At 39.9% G+C, this 26,846-nt stretch overlaps 1 protein-coding gene across 5 annotated transcripts in view; it reads right to left on the reverse strand.

Annotated features, from left to right (window-relative positions):
• Positions 1-9,466: 9,466 nt before the first annotated feature.
• SPSB4 (splA/ryanodine receptor domain and SOCS box containing 4) overlaps positions 9,467-26,846 on the reverse strand; it is a 100,657-nt gene continuing 83,277 nt past the window's right edge. For all 5 annotated transcript variants that reach the window (XM_068954015.1, XM_068954012.1, XM_068954013.1 and 2 more), the window contains one exon: positions 9,467-10,770. In XM_068954015.1, coding sequence (XP_068810116.1) covers positions 10,643-10,770 — 128 coding nt within the window. In that variant the 3' untranslated portion in view covers positions 9,467-10,642. The remainder of the gene's footprint in view (positions 10,771-26,846) is intronic.

Genomic DNA, 26,846 nt, shown 5'->3' on the forward strand with positions numbered 1-26,846 from the left:
TGTTATCTTCCAGCTAGACATTTTAGTCAAACCAAAGGGTTTTGACTTGCTAAAGTGAAATGCTATGACCTTCTTTATAAACCAATTAGATTAAATGAGTTAACAGTTTCTTCTGGACTTAAACATATTTGAAAGTGTGTATTTTTTTGCTATCCCTATGTGCACTATGGAAAAAAAACTGTTCTTAAGAAAATCTTCCTTCATCATCTTGACTCCCTTCATCAGTAAGGGCAGGCAGCACAGCTTTTAACAGTTTGCCAGGAAAAGACTAATTTTCTTTGCATTGCTTAACATGTACTGCAGATAACAAGGTTCTGGGACCTCCTTGCTCTGCTCATGCTGCAGAGACAAAGCAAACATCTGGTATGGAGACTTTGGGAGAGTCACAGGTGGCCAAGAGCAGCTTAATTTGCCTAAAAATTCTTGAGTTAGAAACCATTGACAGCTGAAAATCTGCTTTGAGTTTGACAGAAGAACTTTGAGAAACATGTGCTGGAGCTTTTGTCCCCCAGGCATTACTTAGCAATTGCTGTTACAAGCAAAATTTGATTTTTGGCACAACTTAGCCTGCCAAGACATGTAGGTTTTCTGATTATTTGAAGACTTCCTCTCTGTGATTTATATGTTCTGGTTTATTTGCATTCTCCAGGCTTTCTTCCTGGCATTCCACACCTCTTCTGCTGACAGGGGGAGTGGCACCTCCAAATAAGTCAGAAAGTGTCAGTTTGGTCCTGCTCCCTTGCAGAAGGGTGTAGGATTAAAGCAAAGGAGTTTCTCCAGAACAAAAGAAAACAAGTCACCGTGAAACCTGTAAACTCCAGGAACTGGCAAAATAAGACACAGGAACCAAATGAGCATACTTTTGTACCACGAGACATAGTTTCAGACTAAAAGGATAGAATGTTGACTAAAGAAAAGTGAGAAAAAACTCTACAACTTGAAATAAAAGCTTTGATTTGCAGGTATCAGGACATCCCAGACACTCCAGCTTAAACTAAAAAAAAAAAAAAAAAAAAAAAAAGGTCGATGAGGGGAAGGAAAGTAAGGCCTGCAAATACATCTTAGTTTTCACCTGTATTTTCTGTCTGTCACTATACCTCTTTTGTGTTAGCCAAAGTGAGGAGGAGCTGTTTAGAAACTCTTGCTAAGCTCATGCAAGTGCTGCTTTTGTATTGCATGTTTTAATGAAATAATCATAAATCTAGAAGCACCTCCCCAGTGAACTTTGCAAACAGGTTCTGGCGAGTTTGGGGAGTTAGAAATCAGCTCTGGTCCCAGGGATCTACAGCAGGAGGCGTCCACTTCCATTAAGGACCCACAGAGAAAGCTTTCAGCCAAAAAGTGTTGCCAAAGGTTGCTGGTGTTGGCCTGCACAGGCCACAGGAAGCTCAAGACTTTGGATTGTAGTTTAGCAGGAACAAGGCTGGCTCCTGTGCACAACTGTGCCTGTAACTGGCTTTGTTCTTATTCCATGGCCAAACCAGGGAGCCAGGGGATGAGTGATGTGGAAGTGTTCTGCTGGGAGCACTGGCAGAATGGGAGATAAAACTATTGCACTCAGATTTAATTTAATTATTAATTATTAATTATTAGCCTCTGAATTGGCAAAAATAGAAAAAGAGCACTGGTGCTTTGTCTGCTTTTTCTCCTATTTACTGTATTAAAAGTGAACCTTGGAAGTTTTTCTTCTTCTTTTTACTCTATAACAGAAATTCATACGAGGCTCCTACCATGTTTTTCCTTGAGAGTAGAGTACTTGTAGGTCTAGGACAACATTCAAAAGGGAGACCTGAGCCAGCAGCAGAGAACTGAAATCTCAGAACTCATTTGTCTTTGTGTTCTTTAAACAGGCAAATCATGAAAAGGAACGATCTTGATTAAATATATGACATCTGCCCTTTTCAGTTATCTTCTATGCAGAAATGATGGTGTAAACGTACGCATAATTACTGCAGGATATAAACAGGAGCAAATTTATACGCAGAGATAATATTTTTCAGTTAGACTAACACTATAGTCTGAAAAAAAAAAAATCAGCTTTCAGAATTAGGCAGGCTGAAGCACTGATCCTTAAAGTAAAATACAACTTAAAACTAGTGACATGAGTTTAATCTAAGCACGTTAATAAAGAAGTTTGTTCCTGCAGACTAGGTAAGGGAAGAATATTAAAAAGTAGCAACTCGGTACGTCATTATTTTCTGTTACAGCAGGAAAAGTGGGCTATTCAGAAAATGGAAACCTGTTGCTGGAGGTTCAGGAAGGTGAAAAATTGTAACAGGGCATACAACTACTATTTATTGGCTCTAAAATTTCTGTGTAGCAGAATTACTTCCTTCTTCTGCTATAGTGTAATGATATAATCCATATAAAACAGTTATATAATAATATATTCTCTGCCTGAAAGTTTGTCTATTCCTTTGCAGTTCGCTCAGTCTCTTAAAAGACATTGCTTCTCCCTTGGATCTCTTAATTATAGCAAGACCACAACAATGTGTAGGTTCAGTAAGGAAATAATCGACACAAATAAGAGCATTTTTTATATTCCTGAAACTAAATTCTGAAAGTAGAAAGCAAACAGAAACCTTTAAAGCCGTAAGTAAAAATCACAAAGAAATAAAAATAGGGCATGACTCGATGCCCTCCATCCTTTTTGCAAGTCGGAAAGTTCCTTGATCCAAAAGACTCATACTCAGAAACGGACCAGGAACAGTTTGGAGAGGTAAAGCTGTTCAAAAAGTCACTCATTTCAGCTTACAAAACAGAAGACACCACATCCTAGGAGAGCTCTCTTGTCACTGGTGTCTGCTCATCACCCATTATTGGACAACTAAAAACTTTTGTTTCCTCTTCTGTGGGGGAAGGAAATACCATGTAATGCAAGAAACTAGGCTCCCCAGACCTCTTCTGTTTTCCAGCTCAGATTCAGCAGGAAGCTGAGGTCACAGACCTCAGACAGCAGGAAGTTTCTGAATTATACTTATTTTCTTCTTTTTTTAAACTATGTCAGAGTGATCATTGACAGCAAAGCTCTGAACAACATTCCTTGGTGTGGGAATTAGAAGACATGAGGGAAACTAAAGTGATTAGTTTTAAAACTCAGCAACAAGTCCTATTATTAAAACCCATATTTATTCTGATCTTCATTTGTGTATTCTGAACTATTATTGTGACAGCTCAAAGATCGTTAACCTAAAACAAATTCTTCTTTGAAATACTGCTAACCTATCTGAGAAGACTGATTAAACCGAGCTCACTGAAAGTCAAAGCACGCATAGTAGTTTCCCAAGAGTGTGTATATATACATATATATAACAGGTAAATATGATACAAAAGGTGCAAGACATATAAGCTGCAAATTGCAAAGTAGCAGTGGTCTCTTGAGTATTTGTGTGCGCGCGTGTGGGCATGCATGTGTGCGTGCGCGTGTGCAGAATGAGGCCATACAGGGGCACTGGACAGTTAAGGAAAAAATGAACGAGGCCCGTTTAACAGAAAGACACTAACATAACGTGCCTTAGCATGCTTTTCAGTAGGCTCTTGGGAGTCATCAGCAGTTAAATGAAAGAGTAAAGTTGCTCTACAAATATGGACAGTGAAGGAATGAATGAAATTACAAGGTAGAAAAACCGGAATGAACAGAAAGAAATACTTTTCTTCAGACAGTACCCAATGCTACCAGAAGATACGGAACACGGTTTACTGGAAATTGCATTTTTATGAAGCTTAGCTTAGGTAACGTAGCCCAAATCTCAAATACTAGTCAGGTCAAAAACTCAATAGGATTAAAACCAATGAACTGGATGCTTACACTTGTACCAGAAATATGTAGAGACATCAGTAACAATTTGGAAAAATTACTGAAACCATATTACAGGGCTTGCATCAATCTCTACTACAGACCAGAAGGCAATTGGCCAATTAACTCACATCTATCTACAAAATAGATCCATCTCTTCTACCTAAATGATACGTATTGGCCATTATCAGAGATACTGCATTAGACCCACAGAAACCAAACTGGATTATGGGCAACATTTGTTTCTTGCAGACAAAGTCACGTACACTGTGATGCAAGTTGTCGGAAAGATCCAAGTATGACGCCATCCATAGGTGAATACTGTTACTCACGAGTTAGCCAAGACCGTCAATGGCCCGGGTCCTGGGGAACAATTCTCACGGAAAGAAAAGTCTTTGTTCTGCTGTGCCAGCTGCAAATAAACTGACAGTTCCTAACTATTAGTACCAGCGACTGTGTAACTGGAGATGTTATCCACAGTGCACATTTACTGTGCTTGAGAAGTCACTTCCAAATGCTTATTTTGAAATTCTAGCCACATGCCTTAAAGCTGTTCACATTCTGTTATATTAGAAGCAACTCACTTGCCAAATCGATTTTCTTAGTGAAGAGTAAAAAGGCTGAAGTGTTCTGCCATTAAAAACATGTAATAGTTTGCCAGGTATGTGCCTTGTGTGTCTGTGAACGGTCTTAAGTGTAATATGAACATCTTAATTTATTAAAAGACTCCACGTTTTCAGGTGGAGGTTGCAATTTGAATAGCCTTATTTAATACTTTTTTTTTCCTCCTAATTTTGGAAGAAACTCTTGAATCCAGGCAGCTCACAGAACAGATGATGACCTCAGCTGAGCCCCTGTGTGATGATGGATTATGAGTGGTATTTGAAACTGGCAGTAGAACTCATTGTACATGAGAACTGTCAGAAACATCAGCTAATTATTGTTTGCTTCCTTTTCCTCAGAAATCTGAAGACACCTACCTTTTGTGCTGTATCTTTCAAAAGCAACATATTAAAATCCAAGAACATAGCTGTCTCAACTGTAAGTACCTCCTAATATGTTAAAGTAATTAAAAAAATGTGTTCTACTTTGTCTGCTGTCACTCAGAGATCAGAGGTGATAGAACTCTCACATTTTCACAGCTATGCAAATGAAACTAGAAGGATCCGATCCTGACACCTATTTTAAACAGAATTTACAAAGAAGCCTCCAAATTGCAATGTAGAGCCTTTTAAGCTCAGCCATTTATCAGTCACTTCAGATGTGGTAACACTGCTTCTCACTGCTGCTCGGCACAGTCAGTTACCTCATACTGACCTCCATTCTGCCAATTACTAGGCTTCTATTCGGTACCTAAGTTGGCTAACATTTATACTAGCTTGGGTATCCCCACATGTCATGGCAGTCACAGAGATAACGACAGAGCAGACATACCCTTTGCCTAGGAGTCAATTCATGAAGTTCCAGTGGGACGATACGTGGCACAGGGTGCTACTCCATGGGAGGATGGATGGACAGTCCCTCAGAGGCTTGAAGCGCATGCAGTCTGTCAAAGTGCTGTGGGATGTTAAGGCTGTACAAGCACTGTTCTGGCATGGAAAAGATGCTATTGCTTCAACTTTGAACATCAACAGTAAATGTCTGGCTGTGGTGAAAGCACAAACAACTTGTCATTTTAATTTTTCCAGAATTTTACTTGTACTCTGTGCCTGGGGTTAAAAAAGAAAGGAAGGTAAAACAGCTATGCACTGAACCTAGTTGTTCAGTGTGGTATTTATTCTCACATTTGTTAAATGTCTAGGAAAGCTATTCTCTAGAGCTCCTGCCCTTTTTCTGCCCCAACCACAGTTCATTCAAATTTGCTTTAATAGTAACTTCAGTAGGGCGTTCTTCTTTCAAACAGATGCCTCAAAACTGCTTAGTTTAAACACTGCCTGCAGAACACCCTGCAGTTGTTCTCTGAAAAACAGATGTGATCTTAAAAAAAAAAAAAAAAAAAAAGAGAGAGAGAGAGAGAGGGGGTAGAATATTTTGGCCTGTGTGTTTTGTGTATTTCTCATGGGTCTATATCTATAGAGAATATTTTCTGAGGAGGAAAGTTTTTTGTATCTTTATGCATCAAGCAAACAAAGGACTTCCACTTCACGATCTTCAGACATTCTGATACAGCATAAAAAGCAACGAATAAAGATCCTAAATCCCAAATTTAACTATGCAGAATTAAAACCATAGTGACATTTTAAAGGTTTATAAGCTAAAATGCTTTTGAAAATCATCATCAAGGACCCAAACAGTTCAACTTTCCCTTTGAATGTTACTGTCAGTCTCAACTAGACACATTTCTCCGTTTAGCTTTCTCACAACATTTACCTACTGTACTTGCCAGCATGTTTTGCCAAATTAGAAAAACTTCTGCTGCTGAAACCATCTGCTTGACATTGCTTACATATAATAAAGTATCACTCAATTCAATGTATTGGAAATGTTTAGAGGTCTTTACATGGGAACCAAAATCAGCAGTGCTGACTCAGGCAGATCTCCCACTGATGTTGGTGGGAATTGTACCTGAATGAGTACTGCTGGATCTGATACAAAGCTTGCTGCACAGTGATTGCCACTGAGTGATGTGAGAACATATGGTTCTAGTTTAACAATACCAACTGAAACAAAAATGAGAAGGAAATTTCATAGCATTTCTGGCTTGCTGCTTTTTTATAACTATCAGGAATACTCAAATGATTCATACATACCTGTTTCTGTAACCTTTTTCCCAGATTCAAGTGAACATTCAGAAACTACTGCAAAGTTAGATCCTACCTCAACAAGAACAGTTCGAGTCAATCTAAAGAGATAAAGACTTAAACACGAGAAAAACTACATGTAAAGTGTAAAATCAAAGTTTAGAGTTCTCGACAGACAGTGTTATATTACCTATGGATAAGAGTGTAGACATTTTAGCATATTTTCCTTGGTCCAGTCTGAAGCAAAAATAAATCCTTCTTAGTACTGGTTTTACCACCCAAGTGGTAAGGAAATGCATATGATGGCTGCTGCTATACCAAAAGACAATGGCTTCTCAAATTTGACCACAAATTGAGGTGTTATAAAATTACAGTTTCAGCAAGCCTAAAAGCTAAGAGTGGAACCTAACTACAAAATATCACTGACATTATTATGCTTGTAAATTGTGACTGCAGAAGCACCATCTCCAAGTGATTAAATCAAGCCTCCTTCCCACCCCCCACAACAGTTGAAAAAAGATGAAGAAAAGCAATACTGGAAAAATAATGGAAGAGAAGCCGTAATACGTGTATCCAAAAGTTCACATCCATAATGTTAACCTAAGGGATCCCGCACCCTCAACACTGCCTAGGAGAGGGCATTTTGGGAGAGACCCAAAGAGCAGGTGAAACACTTCCTATTGTAATCCACTAATTAGCATGTGCCAGTCACAAAGGATGCAATTTAGTTACAGCTCCCAGAGCTGTGCCCTTTCTTTAAATACCACAACAGCAATTCATGTGTTTTGTTCTAAAGAATTTGTTAGTCTTAGCGTATCAGTCATGGGGACACTTCCAGGCCATGGCTAGAAGAACCATACTCCTCATGCCCGTACACAAGGACCTAAATGCTGAAAATTATTGCAGCTATTGCCTATGTTTCTTTGTGAGATGAAAGCTAAAAGTAGCTGGAAATTAAAAATACAGATGCAGGATAGGTCTTACTGCAAATCTCAAATTAGTGCAGCTTTATAAAAAGTAATCATTCCCTCTGTTAGATACCTGAGGGTAGGTATCTTGGGTAGGTATATTGCAACAGCTAGGCTTGAAGGATAGAGGGAATTAGAGTTTCAAGTGCATGGGTTGAGTAATTATAATTTAGGATTTGACCTCTGTTTTGAGTAAAAAAGTCAATATATTATTCCATATTGCCACCTTAAAAATTATTGCTTAATACATTCCCAGAGCAGACAATAAACAGTGTTTGCATTCTGCTAAAGCGAGCCTTGAGAATCAATGAAAAGAATATACCACCCAGGCTGGCATTCAGCAAGACGGTGAACCTTCTCTTTTTCAGTATTTTTTATGAGAAGACATTCTGATTACTTGTTCAGCCTCACTGCTTGATTCAGTCTTAGCAGTACAGACGGGCACTCTGGTTTCCCTACAGTCTCACAGGAAAATTTATTTATGGAGGGATGGTTAGCAGGAATACTGAAGCACCATGAATTTTCTCCATGGCGTATCCTCTTCTACAGAACCGATGACTTCCGTGGACCTGGAAGACCAAACTGAAGCAACTTTGACCTCTGAAAATAGGGCCCTAATCCCATGTCAAGGAGTGGATCTCTTCTCCACAGCATCACAACAGTGCAACTAGGGAGCAGTAAAAGGATAAAACTAGTGCTTCTGGAAGACAATTACATGTTGGAAAAAAATGTTCAAATGTTAAAATAAGGACACTTGGATTTAACATTGGCAGCATGTTTTCCTTTAAAAGTTTAGAGGAATGATCACAGAAGAGGCACCAACTGAAGTTCCAAATCCAGTTGTAAAATAACTAGGGTGATTAGCGTACAGAGATGCCATTGATTTGTCTCATGATACTAGTTCACACTTAACTGTCACATTAAAAAGGTTTCGGCCTGTGTCAAGGTAAAAAACAGAGGAGAAAAGACAATACTTCAACAGTTGTGTCAAGTTATTAAAAGCAACATGAAGTCTAGTTATAAACAGTAAAGCACTGATTTTAGGAAGTACTTACCTAAAATGAATTTCAATGGAGGAAAAATAAGGTCTACCAGGATAACTATGCCAGTCCTATATCAGCTGCTTACCTTGCTTATGAATGATCACTTGACACAGCTAACTTTTTCATTTGGGTGAGTTAGCATCTCTTTATATCTGCTCCTTCCTATGTACCTAGCGAGACAAAAGGTTTAAATTACACAAAGTGGGAAAAGTAAGAAGCCTAGAGCACAGGAGTAATTTCTTCCCCTTTGCAACACTAAGGTGAGGAATACAGTATGTGTCTCTGGTTCTAAAGGAATGCAAGTCCAAAAGTTAATTGACGCTGAAATAGGCATGTATGGTTAAGCCCAGAGGAGCAAATATTTGTTAGTCCATTTATAACATCCCTAAGCTACCTTGCCCTTCTTGCTTCCGCTTGTGCTGTATCTTGTTTATCTCATGTTTCTGTTTTCTGATTGAATCTGTAATTCTTCTTCTTAGTGTGACTGAGAAAAGGGCAACCAAGTGCATTTCAGTGCTTTTGCCCATTTCACCAGTGCACAGTGGTCACATTTCAGCTTACCTCAAGCAGGTCGACCTAAACCTTTAACGCATTGCTCTGGACAGAGTGAGTCTCAAAGTGCAACTTAGCCCACAACTGCAGTCTTTAAAAATTTAGAGGACTCTGGCCAGAAATGTGTAAAAAGCATAAGTTTAGACTATAAGTATATTCAGAGTTAGTGGGATACATGAGGAACAGGACATTATGTTGCCCGAGATGTCACCATCTTCACGCACACATGAACTCAAAGCAGCAATTCCAAAGCAGCGTTGGAAAGAAGCATTTGCAAAGCTGCAGGAGGAACTGAACTTCAGTTCTGTATGCACTGCTATGTATAATTAACACTTCACCAAAGGAGACACAAGTTTTATTTTGGACAGTAGACTTTATTAGAAATTTTCTCCTCATTCATCAGTAAATTCACATTAAAATAATGCTGAAGGCAGCTCAGTCTAAACATTTGACATCCTGCCACAACAACAACTTCCAGTTTAAAAACTAGATAACTGATCAGGCAGATAACTTGAAACATGTAAGAAATGCAAATAGAAAGCAGCATCTTAAAAATGGGATGAGCCTGAAAAAGTAATACATTTCAGGTGGAGCTGGAGAAAACAAAAACAAATCAGTCCCCCAAAGATGGGAAACAGTTACATGAGAACTCCACAGACTCTAAACAGATAAATAAACATTATGACCACACATACATTAAAGAGAGAACCAAGTATTTAGAGTTCATACCACATAAAAATTATAAATTTGTTCAAATAAAAAAGTGACAAGCTTTCTAAAATACGAATATCCTAAAATCTTGGGATAGTGAACACTTTGTTATAAACTGCAGAACTTTGGAGGGATAAGATTTGGTCTTGAAAACAATGGACTGCTTCTTACTGTTACCATAGCCAAAAATTGATCTTTCAGGCTTTCCTCTCATGTTTTTAAATCATACATTCTCCTTCTAGATGATAATCTCTCTCTCTCACCTTTTTTTTTTTTTTTAAATGTTAAGATTTTAAAATATTTTAGGCCTGATGATGGCGAACGCTGAACATTCAAAGCTCTTAACAACTCTGGAAACCAAAGTCAGAGTTTAAACATTTTTCAGAATTCACCTATGGAGATTTATTCCATTGCTAATTTATTATAAGGGGTGCGTGTGTGTGTATGTGTAGGGGAGAGAGGGAGAAAAATCACGCTACTGAAGAACGCTCTGTCCTGCACGAGAAGGAATCTCGCAGGCCAGATTTTCTGTTGGCGTTTACCAGAGTCAAAAAAGATAAACCGCTATATACCAGCTGAGGATAACGGCCTTCAGGACTGTAAACAGAATAGGCAACAGAGAGCATATGAATCTAGATCAAATCAACGCTTTCACATTCTTGAGTAATCCCCCCACAGTGATCTGCTATCACTGGTTCAGAAAAAAAATATATATATTAAAAATTAAATAACACTTAAGTGTCCATCATGAAGATTAATATTTTGTTGTAAACAATTTTCTGCCATTTGCATTGATTTAGTCCAATGTGAGGCCAGAGGGATCTAGACGTCCTACTGATACTGTAAATAATTTTTCAGAGACAGAGGCAAAGGTAGAATTTCTATGTCATGCAGGCGGTCTCTGCCAAGAGCAAAACGAATTGATCTTCGGCACAAGTCCATTAAAGGCAGGGGTTCCGCTGAAAAAAATGGAAGAAAAAAATAATGGTTAATTTTTCAGCATCTCCACTTACAGTCAGTGTTTTATTTGTTATTAACATAGAGTCTGTATTGTATTAAGCAGTTAAAAAGATAGCAATGGTATTGTGGAAAACAAATAAAATAAAAGATGACCTTGAGGTAGCTAAGATCATTTATCAATAGCAGCAGAGACAGAATTTTGTTTTACACATGTAAGAAACGAGTGCAAAGTTTCAGATTGAGTTTCCTTATCTATAAAGCTTAAAATAATCCAGAACCACTCTCAAGAGTCCTACAGTTGCAGCGTAACAGGTTCTTGCATTTCCAGATTTGTAACAAGAGAAAGAGCTTCTACTCTGTTTATAACACGACATTCTTCATGTTTTGTTAAAATGAACCAAACTAGCAACTTCTGACCCTTACATACCAGCTCCTTCTGTGTCTTAGAAACTGGAAATGGTGCTTATGGGTAACCAAACGTCTCAGCAAACACTGCTTTTCCCATAACACTTTCTTAGCCTTTCTTCTAGGAAGGCTTTGTCTTTTACAGGAAGACAAAAAAAAAAAAGAAAAAAAACCCTTCAAAAATCTATGGGAAATCTAACCTTTTCCCCCAAGAATAAACTAGGGGAAAAGGATTTAGCTGACCAGAGGGCACTTCGTGCGTGAGTATGTTCTGATATATACACAAACACCTCCAAAACATATAAACATCCCTTGATGCTCTGAGTTTAATTTAATAGGAATGAATTAAGTATCAGAAATGCCTGACTGCTAGCACTTACGGTTTGAGACTCTCAGTAATCAGCAGCGTCTCAAACCACCTCACGCCTACATCCTACCCTGATCTGCAAGAATCGCACAGAACTGCAGGAAGATCATCACATTTCCATCCAAAAGCATGGACGATCCCATGACTGCAGCATTTGTAATGGACGGCTTTATGCAACAGCAGCTGCAGTAAAGCCTTAAAGTCTCTGCCCAGTTGCATTGACCTTGAGGAACAGCTTTAATTAGATGGATTAGGTTGTACTCGTTGGTGTAAAAGGATAACAGCTGTAAAGACCACAGAAAACAATCTTCACAGAATGAAATCCTTTATCAGTAGCCTTTAAAATCACAGTAAGATTTTCAAACGCGAGAAAAAAAAATCCCTCTCATGCCTATATCATAGTGCTAACTTTTTATAAACTTGACAGATTACTTAAAAGCCCTCAGCACTGAACAACTCTCAGTGGTTTTGGCAAGAGCTCTTGCATGTATCACATATGTAGATTTACACATACTACATATTAATCTACCAATCCTTTAGCTAACACATGATTTAAAAATTTACTTACAAAAACCATTACAGAGCACAAAATACCAGATTTAAGACAAGAAAAGTTTTTTTTTTTTTTTTTTTTTTACATTAAAATTGTTTGCTCTGGTGACACAAGACTGACTTCACGGATTTTCAGTCACTTATCCCAGTATTGCGTTTGATTTGTACAGTCCACAGGGCAGTACAGTGTTTCCCAAAACCGTACAGTGAAAAGAGTTAGCGTTCTGGGGTATGCTGAGACACTGAAAATGATATTTAACTTTATAACCACTTCAGTGACTCAGGGTATGGAGTCCACTTCTCCATAAAGTTCACTTCTACTCCATTAAGAATTCCAGCTATCAAAAGGTTAAAAAAATAATTCTAACATTCCAATAACAAAGTAAAATTTTCTATACATTGATGCAGTCAATTTTCATTTTTACATACCAGACTTACAGACATCACATTTTAGGGGGAGGTGAAGCTGTAAAATCCATTCACCAGGATGAATAAGTAGGAGTAAAAGTAGCTCTTGACTTCCAAGACACAGAATACAACACATCCTACAGCTCTTACACTATAAACAACAATTTTCTGAGTATCTTCCCATAGTCTCTGAGGTCCCATAAAGAAGATGTAAAATAAAGATTAACAGTGTTTTATGCCATTAACTGATCACGTGGTCTCGTTTTCTCCTAGACAAAGCAATATGCAAAATGCAGCCCATCTGTGCAATTGTTCAGCCAGGCCGAGTGAATCCTAAACTTTAAAATATAATTTAAGGAATGGTTAAAATATCTTTGAAGTTTGAAATGCTAAATTAGTATCTCCTTTCTTACTCACCTCCACAGGGAATTTACAAACGCTATAGAAAACATCCCTAAGTGTTGGTAGCAGCTGCTAAATTATAAGTACTGATTATGTTTTGCAACTTGAAAATTTAACTATACTCTTTTTATTCTCCCTCTCTATCCAGCAGCAAATCAAACTTACAGCAAAATTAGAACAGATTTGGGCTATAATATGAACAAAAGTTATGTTTCCGGAGGGCTGGCTTAGGAGCTTGAAGAAAAATATAACCATAGCACTTTAAGTAAAAACTTTGCAGCTGTGGATAGTCCTAAGTAATAAAAAAATACGTCCAGGAAAAAATACCACCTTAGGTTTCAAAATGGTTTCTGTGATAAATGCAGAACTTTACAACTCCGACTGAAAATTACCAAGCAGCCTAACCGAACAGAACCATTACTGAACACTTGCTATATATCCTAATGCGCTCTCCCATTCATCACATCTCCCTGTTTTTACTGCGTGTTTTACAAATGAGGATTATTTGGAAAAAGGCTTAGGCAGGTTATTAAGAAGTGGAAGTCAGGCTCTGAAATCTGGGTGAATTCCAGGGGCTGCTGTTTGTATCAATACAGGGAAAGCGCAGGCAAAAGCGGGTATGGAGATGGTGCAAACCCGTCCACGGACCCGTGCACCTGCGAGGGCTTGTGAACGCCAGCGTCCGGCAGCATCCCCGCAGCCTTCTGCTGCTGCGTGGGGAGGCGAGTTCAGGCGCGCACGGGGCCCCAGCCCAGCAGGCCCACCTCAGCCTCCTGCGGGTCACTCACACAGGGCAGGTACCAACATCCCCCCCAGCCCGGCTGTGCCACGGCCCCACTGCGCTGCGAGCGGATCAACAGCTCCGACGCGTTTCCCACGTTGCAACCCAGGGCGGCGGGAGTTAGGCTCCCATTAGCACCCCGCGCCACCGAGGCACGGGGCTGCTGCAAAAGCAGGTTGCCGCTCATCAGCTCGAGCAGCAGAACTGGCTCTTTCACACACACACCAAAATTGTTTCAGGTTTCCATGGAAATTCAGTCAGATACAAAAATTCAGAAGTATTACAAATAACTTGCTCCTTTTGGAAAGGAAAAGTTAAACCACCCTAAGTATATATTGCAAAGTACCTCATCTAAAATGCACATACAGGCTTTATAGATCCAAAACATTCAGAAGCCCTAAAAGTATTTCCAAAATGAGATTTTCATTTGACATTATAAGGATTATTGAGATCTTACAAAAAATGCTGAGAAGAGAACGTTCTAATGACGGAAGAGATGAATACTCTGAAACCATAGGCTCACCTGTAAATTTAACTATTGAATAAACAGCTTCCTTTCAGAACATTAAATATTTACCTTTGAGAAAGAAAAACATCTAGATTCAAAGGTATTAACTAATCGATGCCTCAGTCAAGGGCATAAAATGATGAATTAGAATATCATAGTATGTAATATACCTAAAACACATTACTTTTCTGCTCTAGTTAATTTTTTTTATTATTATTTTTACAATAAACCACAATGGAATGAAATTAGACCAGTTCAAGCCCTCCAGAAGAATCTGTATCCAGCAATTTGAGTGGAGTTATATGAACTCCAGTAACAGTCTATCAATTAAAGAAAAAGAAACGAACTGCTAAGCTGAAGTACAAAATTGTAAAGAAAACACGATTCACAAGAATGGCTCTTTGTATCGAATTCCCAGCCAGGCCAAGAGACTCGGAGTGAGCTATTCGAGCGCAAGGCAGCAAGCTTTTCGCAGGAAACGCGCTGTTTCCGTTCAGGCTCCAGCAGAAGTTGGCGGAGGTGGTGCGTGCGTGTCTACGGCTCTTCTGGTCATACCTGGGGCCGAACCTCACTCCAAAGCCCTGCCGGGCTTCTGCACGTGTTTTCAGGAATCTTCTCCTCCTTGATGTTTGTTAGAAAAGCCTTCCACCCAGAAGTAGCTTCTCAGAGCTGTCACATTACAGAAGACTATTCTTCAGGAGAATAAAATAGTAAAAAAAATAATACTGCTCAATTCCCTTATCTCCCATTTTTGTACCAGCAGTTTTCAAGAAAACTTTTGCTTCCATTCCTCCTCAGAAGTGTATCTAAAATACACTCTCCATGGGTCAAAGTAAAGAGTATTCGGTTGGTAAATCTTCCTTTTCCTACACTACGATTACATGCACTACACCACTTGAAACTGAGCTTGTGGGAACAAATGCAACAGTACTCTACTCGTTCAGAGGTACATTTGACCAAACTGCACGAAATATCTCAGCTTTAACTGTAACACGCCGTGAGAGAGATGTATAACGTTATACAGAGATGTAAGTTTTAATAGCATTACCAATGGGTTAAGAGCAAAAGCAAAACAAGGCTTGTAACTAGACACAACTGCGCTTGCAAGCGTTTCTCCAATAAGTATGCATACGCAACAGCAATTCTCACATCATTACAGGCTGACAAATTCATTTAGTTTTGGCAACCTGAGGTTATTTAAAAATCTGACACTCTAACAAGAATTCCTCATCTTTGTAAATATGCATTTATAATGAAGACACTGCTCAACTCATCTAGCATCCAATCACATTAAACATTAACTGCAACGTTGCATAATGCTTGTACAAAAGAACAACTCGTAGCACATGACAATTATCTGCCAAATGACAACACTCATTTTTGAAAGGAATCTTTAAAGCTATAAGAATATGTAATATTGTTTAAGGTTCATGGCTTTCATTAAACTACAAATTTATTTTTAATCTTATTTTAGAACAATTTCTAATTGTCTACAAAAAACATCAAAGCAAAATTAAAGCTGGCTGAAAAAAATGAAGCAATCTTGTGAAAATCACTTCTTACCAAAACATTAAGGAGTTACTGAGCTAGTTATTTTATAGTTCTGTTTAAGATACCGAATTACCTTTTTATTTTTTAAACCTCAAAAACTTAATAAAATGCACTCCTGTATTCAGCAATATTTCATAGTTGTGATTGCTCTGTGTTAAAGTCAGGTAAAAAAGAACATGTTACAAGACAGAGATGCAATCACACACCAGTAAATAAGCAGACAACATCTCCCGGGACCTAACTTTGTCTTCACAACGGTGCCATGCGTGAACCACCACCTTATTAGCAAGGCAACCACCAAATAATCTTTCCTGTTCCAAAACTGACATTATAAGGCAAGAAGAATCAGATGAAGCAGCAGTTCAAGAATGAAGAAAGCAGCCTCTATGCAAACCTAATAAACGTGTGGGGCACAGAGAAGAGTCTTGGAAACTAGAAAAATATATGATGCCTCTGTTCTTATCCTGATTTGGGTATAGTGTTCTTAAACACCCGTCGCATATGCAGTGGATATTGCCCGATTCCCCTTCTGCCATCTCCTCCTTGCCGTCCGTGAAAAGCGGCATCATGCAGCCTCCGGTCCCGCGGTTCTTTTGCTGCTCAAATTTCACCTCGCACTTTGCTGAGATCAGCCAACATCGGCACCTGGCGGGGGATGACGCCCCCAAAAGCTCAGCCCTGCACCAGGAGACCACGGGACGCCTGCCCAAACAACTGGGCTCAGGACCGTCCCTCTGCTGCCCAGGGCCAGCTCAGGCACCAAAAGGCAGCTGGCCACGTCTCTCCACTTCTTCCATGACCACGGTCACTACCTTTGCCCTCTCCCACTTCTGCAAACAGTCAGACCCTGCCCGGCGCACAGCTCACACAAGGAACGGGGTGGGAAACCATCCCTTTGCGAGTGGGGTTTGGCATACAAAGCGCCAATAAAGTTCGCACCTCGCATTAGAGGGAACGCAAAGCAGACACATACAGAGGATCAAAACGGATGTCGGATGAAATTCTTAGACCGTCCCAGGCATGGATGGCCCTTCTCCAGATCAGACGGGGAAGGAAAGCTCCCTGCTTAGATTTCCTACACTTTTAATGACCCAATTTACTCTGTGAGACAACTCCCTGCCCCTCGCCAGGGCACCAGAGCGGCCATCACACTGGACTGTAGCACTCCCATTTAATCTTTCTCTCGAATTTTCCTCCTCCTTTCCCCCTAGATATTAAAGCACCTGCAAGAGGATTTTACTGTGGCCTAAGCCTTTCCATTAGGGTGAATTAGGGCATATTGGAATTTGTAACTGCCATTTAATTATCACATACAATAAATATACAGCTAGCAGTTTTCCTTCCAACCTCTCTGCCAAAGCTTAATTATTGTTTTAATTTTACACAGTAAGGGCCAAATTCACTCTCCCACATAATATGGTGCATAGATACAATCCCTCTGGCATTTTTATGGCTTCCCTGATGCAACTAATGGAAAATCTGACTCATGTTTCTTAAATGGCACATTCTAAAGAAAGGAAATTGCAAATAATATTTTAAAGAACACAGGCTATGACCAGTCATGATACTAATACTAATAAATCTCCTAACAGCAATGAAAATCTAGGCAAAGCATAACAGGATAAAACAAATCACTTATCTTTTTCCCACAGCTGTCTTTAAGCGATGCGGTCTAACACAGTTAACTATAGAAATGAAATACCTTCAAACGTTGCGTTTTAATTACAACTCAGGTGCTCTAGGAGAATTACCACTCACAAGAATCCCACCTTACAATGGGGTCATCATGGCTTTTCAAGAATCATTCCCATTTTCTCTTACTCCTATATTTATCCATCTGAGAGCACTGGGCTGCTGCCAGGCTACTGCCAGGTTCGCATTGTCTTCAGCAGTTGTGGGCTACAAAGCAAGAGCTCGCGCAGCCCCGCTGATGCCGCTCCAGCGCAGGCAGAGCCCACGCGGGCCTGCCTTTGCCCCCGTACATCATCTCCCACCCAGCCAGCTTTCCCACGTGCAAGCAGCTGGAAGCTACTGTGCTCTCGGCTGCAAAAGGTACCAGGTGGCAGATGGTGTGATTTTGTTATCAGTCAAGGCTGATAAAACAGTCAGCATCTCCAGCAGCTGTCTACCAGGACAGATGAAAGTTTTATGCATTACCACATCAGCACCTTATTTTTAGCAGACTGGGGAAAAAAGTAAAAATATAAACACACCCCCCCCTGTATCTAGCTAACCCGCATCCCTCTAAAGTTCTGGTACATGAAACGAGCATGTGAAAGGGCGAGCAGAAGCCAAAGAAGCTGCAAGAGCAAAAGGACTTGGGTACATTTCCATCCTCCTTGCCTGCATGTATCCTGCTGATATATAGGAGTGGGGGTGTATCCACTTTGGCTTTTAAGTGTAAAATACAGTTAAGCACTGTTTAAACCTTCAGTCGGGTATCATTTAGCAGAATTAAGCTGAAAGAGCAGCAATAAACAAGCAGATAAGCTCCAGCACCATTTGCTTCCAGCTAATGTTCTCCAGCTGTGCTTTCTTGGGAGGAAGAGAGCTGAAAAGCAGAGCACAGAGCACAAATGAACAAAAAACACCCCGAAGCTCAGAGCCTATTGTTAGGGCTTTGAGAAAGAGCACATCACTCTGAGCGTGAGTCATATCTCCTTGCAGTTCCCAGACACACACATTTCAGTGTCTGTAAGCTCTGACGAGGAGGATGCAAGTCTCAGACTACTGATCCTGACTCAAGAAAGCACTAGAGCATGTGTCTACATCCACCAAATTCAATACATGCTTACATTTCATGCTTAAAGATTTCAAGCCAGTAGACTTAAACATATGCCTAAATACTTCAGTGAATCACTGGGATTATAGGAGTGTTCTCCCTAGAAAAGTAATTTGTCTGTCTACAATTGTAGGAAGGCTGTAGACTGAAAAGCATACATATACCGGTAGTCTCTTCTGAGAGTGCTTTATAAATATTAGCTCAGTTTAAGTCCTTGCAAGAAAGAAGCAAATAGCGTTTGAACAGTATTTATTTTACTAATAAAGCAACAGCAACAAGGGTTAAATGCACTGCCTGGAGATTTCGTATAAAGTCTGTAACAGAACTTTAAATGCGAACTCCTGAACTGAGCGCTGGGGAGCTCAGATGGTCCAAGGGCATACTTGCTGACCACCCCATGAAATTCAATAATCAAATAGAGCTGCTTCTCTTTTATCCTCCCCTCTCTTCCCCCTCAAAGAAAGAAAAACAAATGCTTTAACAGACTGTTCTCTTTCCCAGCCTAAAGCGTGAACATTTTAAGTTTAAAGATGAGGATAACAAATGGAAATGAAGCAATTTATTGTGTGAATGCATCTAAGAGATTTGCTATCTGTTTATGTGGAAATAAAAATAGCCACTCATATGTGACGTTGCCAACAGGTCTAGGCAATAGGTCTTGCATACGCAAGGAGACACACACATGATAACCTGTGGATTAACCACACTAATTGTCAGGTCAGGTCATGGTAGCTCCAGTTAAACTGGGCTACTGCTCACAAATTCAGCAGTCTCATTCGTAAGTGCCAGAAAGACTGGCAACCTCAGTCTATTTGAGTGCAAAGTATAAGAGTTTATCTTAAATTTTACTTTGTAAAGAAACATTCATGTAGCTAGCTGCTGTATCTTCATACGAACTTTTAATATCACTACAATGTTTCAAAAGCTAAAGTTTAACCATTCCCCAAGGGTCTTGACAATAGCTCATCACCATGACTTCAGCGGGTTTCTGTCTGAACGGTATTTAGAGAGTTCTGACCCACCAGGTGGGCTTATGATCCGCCTAAAAAAGGGGTCTACATCAAACAGGTTTAATATATAGCAGCAGGTATAAAGTCTGGCCCAAGGCCAAAATCTGCAAACAGATGCACTGCGACAATGCACATGCCCATTTCCTGATAACCTTCATTTCCTGAATCAGTTCAGCTAATTTAAGTCTACATATATATGATAATAATTCTACGTAAAGTAACAAAAATCACAGGTATGATTCATATTTGAAAACACTATTTCTCCAAACCCCAGATTCCTAAATTATACTGCTCTACATCATTCAGATGCTGCAAAATAGAGGCAGGCAAGAATGAATTTTATTAACAAACGAGTAACTTTTTAAAAAAAAGACGACAAAGCCCTATAATAAACTGGCTTTGTTACAACTTGACAGATTTGCATGCTGCCAGAAAAAAAAAAAGAGAATATACTGGCCACTTCCCTTCTGAAAGAGGAAGTAATGAGTGTGATTTTATTGCAAATTCCCTATGTGCATCAGGAAAAGAGAAATAGGAGGGAAGAGTTAGAAAGATTTGCTTTCTGATCTGTCATTGTTTGTTCTTCTACTTTCAAATACTAATCACAAAACTACACTTCTGCGTTTGTTCCTGAAAACACTATGAAGGTAAATTGAACCGGTTACTTCAGTGATGACCTAAATGTTTTGCAGTAGGAAAGCCACCTAACATGATACATGCTCTTTTAAGACAAACACACAAAACAGTAAAGTGCTCGACATCAGAGATGGACCTGAGCTACAAACAATGGCTCCTTGGCTCCTCCCAGTTCAAACTTTCCCAAGTTTAAGGTGTTGGGAATGAGGATTTGGCTTAATCTCTAATGCATACCTTATGGCTTTTACTGTCAGAAGCCTATTTATCACCATTACATTCAGCTTGTGTATGCCAGGCCATAAAGATGGAAGCTAAAATAGATCAAGCTTGGATGAGAATTTCACTGAGCAGATTCACTGGAGTTCAAAGCCAATGTTGTTCAGGGGGTCTTGGACAGATTTATAGGCAAAGTATTAACCAAGAAAGTTGAAGGAAAGTTCAGGTTTCAAGGATGAACTGGTGCAGACAACTATTGTAACAGGAATTCACACAATGCAAACAATAGAGTAACACAATGACTGAAGTAATTTCTTGCATTTTATCTCTTCAGGAAATGAGCAATTCACAAATGCGCATATAAAACCCATGCACAAGTATATGCTTCTAAAAACTTCTACTGCTGCAAACAAGTCCCTATTGCTCTGGAAAAAGGGGTTTTTTTTGTTTTGTTTTGTTTTTTTCCCCCCCAGAAACAGTTTTTAGGTAACACCTTTCCCATCCCTCATTTCACTGGCACATTTCTGCCTTAATAGTAGTAGTAGAGCATAGGAGTAGATGCCCTGGTGGAAAAAACTAATCCTGTTTACTAGAATATTCAAAACTGTAAGTTTCCATACTTGTTCTTAAGCACATCTTATATTATGGGTTAAGCTGAGGGAGAGCGAGCAAAAGATGCAGAAAAGGTAAAACACTAGAAGCGTATGCTGAACTCACCCGGTTATCTAACCGCCCGGTCTGCCTTCTCCCACTGGCCCTATTTTATCTACCTGCTGTATTTCCTATGGCATATCCACTGCATGGGATTCATTGTCATCTCTTCTGGTACTGCGCCCAACACACTGGGGCCTCACAAGACTTGCTACATACTACCATACTAAACTAATACATGTTCATTCAAGATTTGTACTGCTTTTAATACAAATAGTCTCAGCTGTAACCTATCACAATAGTTTTCCATACAGGTGTTTAGTATTATACTATATAATAATTTAGCTTATTTTGCAATTAAATTGAGTCAAAGCATCTTCTGTATCATATTGCAGTTTTCCTCAAAAAGTTTCTTCTTATTGACGAGAAGACAGAACTGATGACCGTCCTACTTACAGTTATATAAAACATGCTGAACTGTTTCAGACAATAAATATTTGACTACATTCCTTGTACTATCATTACATTACATTTTCGTGACTGCTTTAATTTAAATTATCTGGGGGCTCCAATACATGCAGATTACCTCAAACCAAGCAAAAAACTGGCAGCAGCCTACAGATTAAATTTTAACGCAATCGTATACAAGCTAATGATCTCCAGGGGAGATCTGCAAACCTGATTCATCATGTTGTAACTCTAGCTTTGATATCAATAGAATTATACTGGAATAAATCTGGAGCAATGAAGTTGCAAATCAGGTTCAATAGAATCAATTTGATCCTGTTAGTTTAGTACAATTCATACATCCATTTCTTAAAAGTGATTTTTCTTCTTAAGTATCATAATTTCTATTAGCTCAAAATGGGTACTAGAGACAATCTGAATTATTTTCATACTGAATTTAGGATTTGTCATTGTTCCTGGTATGCAAACAACATCGGTACTCTCTGAAGACCGGTCTATAGCATTCATTTGAACACAAATGTGCTCATATATTAGAGGAACCGTGCATAATGCTGCCTTTACTCCTAATCACTCAACCCTTCTCATCACAAGCTCCTGTATTTTGCTTCAAGCCGGGCAAAGCTCTGTCCACAGTGTCACACTGCTGTGCCTCTGCCTAAAACCAGCACTCTTGGCATATTCTACTAAAAATGGTCTGGCTATTTTTGAGAAAGAAAAGGAAGAAGTACAATTCCCATATGAAGCATCCTACTACCATTTTATGTTACATGCTTTCATACCCCGAGTCTTTGAAGCAGCAGCATAAAACTTGCTGGTGGCAAAGGGAAGGGTGAGGACCTCGCATGGCTCAGGGAGAGGGGCAACTTTTTCTGTCCTGCAGATGCAGAGGGCTCCAACATGAAGACAAGAGTTAAATTTCAAGAAAATATTCTTATATTTTACATGGGGTTATTAGAATATGAGAGCTAACTCTGTGTTTTGTTAGCGCTGAGTGTGTCCAGCCCCAGGGCAACACAACTGGGCAAAACTTTCCTGTGTGTGGTCCCTCTGGTGGCTTTGCCATCAGGAGGCCTCCTCTCCTGCTCTCTCTGCACCATCTCCTCTGGACTGGGCAGCTGAAAGGGGAGCCAGAGCTGGGGCCGGGAACTGCTGCTCTTCTGTATCCACACGTCATCCTGCCCCTCGCAGCATTGCTGGTAGCGGGGTGCTGACGGCGCGGGAAAACGAGACCTCGACCTGCAGCAGTGCACCAGCCCAGGCCTGCTCCCAGTCTTCCTCCAGCTGACCAGACCCAGCCACCTGGTATTTCCGTTGGTCCTTCTGGACTACACATAAGGACTCTTCCCCCTGTAGCCTTGGCTTGCTGCTCCAGGGAATTCAGACTCAAAGCGAAGGACAACAAAAGGGACCAGCAGCTTTTACCCCAGTCCTCTCCTCCACACGCACCGCTCCCGGGGAGTAATTCCACACTGGAGCACATCTTAGCTTTCGCCCTCTTGTTTCGTTATCCACTTCAGGACCATCAACTAAACAGGACATAACTAATGTCAAACAAGATGAGGCGAAAAACACGTACAGCTGAACCGCTAAGCAGCATCTTTTCACTGTGGAAGGAACTACAAAACACTGCAAAGGGTCCGTGTTTATTGCTTCTTACCAATTCGTTGTCAAATTTGCTTCATCTACAAACAGCCTGTGCCAAGCCCCTGCTGCCGGCTGGCTAATGCAGTTGCACAGGTGTAAATGAAAGCATCATTTGGCCTGCAGAAACGCTACTGACAAAGATTCATCTAGATTTTCAGACCCCAAAGTCAATCTGTAATACCGGCAATTACAAAAAGCATTGCATCTGGGTAGTATTTCACAAACAAAGCAAAGCCGAGCAATTCATTCACCCACTGATGTACTCCTAAGCCTCTCATTTCTGTGGGAAAGGGAATCCCATTAGCCTACTCATACAGCTGATTTCAAATAAAAAATTAGAATGAAAGAAACAAGTACTAAAAATCATGGTAACAATTTCTAGTTGCTTGTGCTGCCACCGAATCCCAAAGAGACTGAGGTAGTAGCTTGAACCGCTTCGCCCAGCGGGATACACATCCCCCGGCCCCCAACAGCATGGGAAGGGCCGAGGTAGCACACTTGCCCTGAGGCCTCCACAGCTCAGCTCTGCAGCTGAAAACCAGCAAGGAACATGCCAAAGAAAAAGGCATATTCTGTTGTACAACTGTATTTCTAATACACGCCCAAACACTGTACTATAACTAGGTTTGGTTTTAGCACGAACACTTACTTATTTTAGGATAATAAATAACAGCTCAGGTAATGGACCGCAATGCCCCTGTGGCCAGCGCCTAATGCAGACCAAAGGATGACAATCCCAGGGACACCAGTTTGTCTGCAGCTATTTATAACACTAAGAACTCGCTTTTATAGCCATGCACCTCTGCTCCTAATCCCTAACCACCTAATCACGCTGACCGCTGTCCAGTTTTAAAGAAAATATGAAGAGTGGGGTGGAGGGACACGCCAAACGGGAGTATATTTCATCATTAACAACTGCAGATATGCACAACTCACAAACAGTACAATGACAACAATTGCGAACAAGAAAGATTTAAAGTGATGTTTTCCTCTGAAACTAGATACAGGTCATAGGCATTTAGCATTCAATCTTTCCAAAAGAATACTGCATACAAGAACGTGAAAAAGGGAAACATCAGGGAAACATCTGAAACACCCTCTGCTCCTCAGTACGTACCTACTTTATTTATTTTAGTGGCAGCAACAAACCATGGAGATTAGTCACTCAAAATAGCTATTACTATTTCATTTTAGGTTTAAACAAAAGAGAGAGAAAATATATGCAGAAAATACATGCCGGAATTACCTTACTTATACTTAGAAAAATGCTGTGATTAATAGCATAGAAAAATTTATTTCTAATACTCCACAATTCTACAACTGGGGCAGATGTGCAGTGCTTTCTTAGTATAAAATTTAAGCTAACTTCAGCATGGGTTTAGATACAAGAGAAAACTTTTCCCTATCGGGCATTGGTATATATGCAGGTTAAGGTTTTCAAGAGTAAGTGATTTCACCCAAGCCACTATTTAGATACCTCATTAAATGACTTGATTTACTAAAGTGTCAAGCAGGCAGCAGCTCTTAGTGAAGACAGTAAGGCCATTTCCAAAAGAAGGAATAACATTTTTGTCACCTTTCCTTTCACGTATTATTTACAGGTTGGACTATGACAGTCTCAAAATTACAAATTAAGTTCTTTACTGAGAAGTTGATTATGTTGACATATATAGATATAGAGATTAAAAAAAATTGCAGTACTGGTTTGCGGCCAAATTCCCATTATCTTTGAACAGGGTTTGGACATAAGTGCCTTTAGTATCAGCACTATTTTTTTATTTTTTCTTAATGCGTTTCCAAAAACAAACAAAAAATTTGAAAGAAATTTCAGTCTCATTTTATGGGTATGTGTTTGTGGGTGTGAGTATGTATAAACATACATTTTTTTTTTCTTTTATGCTCCATGTTTGTTTTGTTTTCCTCCAAAATTTCTGACCTATTCAGTCATTTAAGTCTTTCTTATCTTCTCCTCTTATCAGCTGTCCTCCTCCCTTTCTTCTGTGCTCCTACTCTCAGAGCGCTACTCAGTGAACTCGGGTTTAAAAACGAAAGGCCCTTCTACCTGCAGGTCTGCAAGCATCAGGTAGGGACAGGCTGCTTTTTTATTCTATGATCCGGGCAATAACGATGCAGCAGGCAAAAAAGCTAAAATATCAAAAGAAAAATCTTCAGCTCAGTACTTAATCCAGGAACCAGAATATTAAAAACACATTCAGAATTACACATAGTGCACAAGAATGCTTCCCACTAAATTCCTCCTGCTTAGCGTCGACTCAGCCTTCTTCACTCCACCAGCGCTGTCACTAAAGCCAAAGGGAATTTTGCCAGGGTAAACACTGCTAAATGGGGTCCCCATCCATAGATATTTGGCCTTTTTCGCCCTCTTTTGTTGCCAAGTCATTTCTGATGTCAGTCTGCCTGTACGATGACATGGATATATTTTTTTCCAAGTAATCACAGTTTTGAGATAAAGAGTGAGCCCTTAAGCGTAAGAACATGCTCATGCCATTTTGATGTCTCTGAGGATATTTCAAAACTTCAGTTAGTTAAGTAAACAATGATTGAGTAAAAAAGCTACATGTGGTTCTTCAACATCATCGTTCTCAGGGGTGGGAACAGCTACGCGGGCTAGACTCCCTAGGAAGTCAGTTTAATCCTCTCCAAACCCATCACTATTTACTTTAGTTATGCTTTTACTCCCCTCGAGGAGAGATGAAGACCTTGTGCTTCTTTTTAAATCTTATTCAACAATACGGAGAGTCAAAAAGCCTTAACTCCAGGAAGTCTGCAGTCAGTCCTCAGGGGCAAGACGAGGCGGCGGGGGCGGCGCGCGGGCTGCGGCAGACCTTCGCAGGCTCGCGGGCCGGGAGGGGGCCAGCTGAGCCCCCAGGTCAGTGCAGTGGAAAACACTACTAATCGAGAAAGACAAAACCAGCTAGGGAGTGGTAACCACTACACCAAGACCAGTGAAAAAATGTCACAGAACAAAAGAAAAATAAAGGCAACTTTCCTTTCTCTGCGTTATGCTGCAGGGTATACAGTGCTTACACTTTATGTCTTCTCCACTATTAATTACTTAAATTTGCTTGTTGATGTCATTCAAATAATACCGAACAAATCTTTTTTAAAGTGTATGCTTTAATTTTATTTACTGCTGCATAACCAGAGTTATAACCAGAGTTAACTTGTATATGCGGGGGCGGTGTATATCGAGGGTCCCGGTACAGACCGAAATATTCATTTCACTGTCTCTAAGATAACTTCCAAGCTCAGTAAAAAGAATGATGTTTCCATACAATTTGCTTGATTGATGTACCTTCTAAAGACTAAAGCAGAACTATACATTATTCATCACTGCCTTTTACTTGTTGGGTAACATCAATTAAAACCGGGCTTGCAGGACGCCCTTCCTTTGAAATACCAAAGCCAGATGAAAAAATATTCAAAACTTCTAGACCTCTCTCCCATCTAGCTTTGAAGATCTACTCCTGTACTTAAGGAAAAGCAAACTTCAAAGGCTGGAACTCATATCCTTCGCTGAAGACTGCGCAAAGCAGCCAAAGTCGCCATCCAGGGAATGTGACTGCAGCTTGTCTGTGCCCATTTCCAGTACGAACTAGGACACAGCATATGGCATTTGTAACCTTTCACCACAACGTGAGACATTCCCAATACAAATATTTTATCTAGTTGT

This window comes from Struthio camelus, chromosome 9 (assembly GCF_040807025.1).
Source record: "Struthio camelus isolate bStrCam1 chromosome 9, bStrCam1.hap1, whole genome shotgun sequence".
Lineage (NCBI taxonomy): Eukaryota > Metazoa > Chordata > Aves > Struthioniformes > Struthionidae > Struthio > Struthio camelus.